At 27.3% G+C, this 1,821-nt stretch overlaps 1 protein-coding gene across 3 annotated transcripts in view; it reads left to right on the top strand.

The window, feature by feature from the left end:
- The window catches only part of LOC106788280 (diacylglycerol O-acyltransferase 1), a 144,036-nt gene that overhangs the window by 62,258 nt on the left and 79,957 nt on the right, over positions 1-1,821 (top strand). For all 3 annotated transcript variants that reach the window (XM_014751420.1, XM_014751421.1, XM_014751419.1), the window contains one exon: positions 318-426. In XM_014751420.1, the coding sequence (XP_014606906.1) occupies positions 318-426 (109 nt within the window). The remainder of the gene's footprint in view (positions 1-317; positions 427-1,821) is intronic.

Below are 1,821 nucleotides of genomic sequence, written 5' to 3'. Positions count from 1 at the left end.
ATTTAATATTCAATATTTTGATATACATTTAGAGAAGAAAAATAATATCTAATAAAATATAATATATATTTAAATAAATAATAAACGTTAAATAATTATTATAAATGTTTTAATTACATATATTGTTTATAATTATATTACATAATATAATTTCATTTTTTTACAGAACATTTGAGAATGATTTGATTTGAATTCGATGAATCTTAAAAAATAAAAATTAAATCTTCAAACACCCCATCAAACGTTCTCACACAATCGAAACATTCATGTATAAACATTCTATCGTAACATGTATTTCTCTCTATTTTCTGTAACAGGATATCATAGCTCATGGACCAGGAATGGTGTTCCACATCGTAAACCTCATCGTGATGGTACTGATGCCAATGGTGGTCATCCACGTGAAGGATTCCGGATTCAGTCTGTGTAAGCACCATTTTACGAATCGTTTCTCTTAGCGAATTTAACATTGTGTGGATTTGATATCTTTTCGTAGAAAATTTTTCCCCTGTTCCTTTTTTTTAGACCTCAAAACCCTTCAGCTTTCCATCATCCCTTGGTGTAAGATCATCTTTAACCCAACTACCATAACATGTGGATGAGTTTTGCTGCACGTTAACGTTTCGGAACATTAGACACACGTTAGTTGGAAACAAAAAATCCAAATAAATTTAATCGATAGAAAAAGGGTGGATCGTTAAACGAAGAGTAGCTCGATATAACAACCACGGTTAAATATAAAATAATATGCACTAGAAAATATAATAATAATAATAATAATAATAAGATGAATTATTTGTGTTTGATCGTTATATTTTAGTTTTTTGATGATACAATTTTATTGGATCATATTATATTTTCAAAGATTATTGAAGAATTTTTTGCAATTTTATTTTCTTTCTTTTTTACGTGATTGAATTATTGTAGAATGATTTTAGATGACAATTTTATATTATTCATTATTTTTTTATTATTTTGAAATTGATAACAATATTTTAGAAATATTTTATTTATATCGTGACGAAAAAATTATTTTGCCGACTAATCAAATATAGAAAATTATCATAATTATATATAAATATAATTAAAAGATTATCGAGTAATACAAAATATCGAATAAAATCGGAATAATAAATAATAAATAAGTAATCTAAGAGATAGTATTATAAAAACGGATAGATAAATGATCGTTAAGAATATTAGAAATTTATTCGTAAAGTTATCGACGATACTGTATCTTAATTATACAATAATTAATATGTACATATACTATAACAACATATATATTAAATATATACATATTATATATATAATATATATGAAGTTATATGTATTAGTAGACAATATACGTCTGTTGTGTGGTATCGTAACGTAACAAACACGTGGTCCAGTGCACTATGAGCTTTTCCATACTTGTATAATAATAGTATAATACTAGTATCGTATATATATACATGTATTCGTGTATGAATGTTGGGAGTGTACGCGTTCGTTTGAATTATGCGTCAGGGTAGGAGGAGGAGGAGCTTACACGGTGCACAGCACTGGCTCAATTTCATCGACAATTTGAACAAATTACTAGGGTGACTAATTTTCCACGAAGGCCATAATGCGAAGGTTGCCGCGCGAGATCGGATAGACCCTTTTCCAATAATTAGTTGCGTTTTCCCTTACGCGAAATTGGTGTTCGATAACATAATTAATGATCCGCTAGTACACCTATCCTCGTAATACTGTTTGCGCGAATGGCATTTAATTTACTTCAATATAAATATATATATATGTATATATATATAAATTTATATATATTTTGTATCGAAT

The sequence above is a fragment of the Polistes canadensis genome, unplaced genomic scaffold, assembly GCF_001313835.1.
Source record: "Polistes canadensis isolate GaletaPanama2010 unplaced genomic scaffold, ASM131383v1 scaffold_132, whole genome shotgun sequence".
Taxonomy (NCBI): domain Eukaryota; kingdom Metazoa; phylum Arthropoda; class Insecta; order Hymenoptera; family Vespidae; genus Polistes; species Polistes canadensis.
This window is presented reverse-complemented; position numbering and strand designations above follow the sequence as displayed.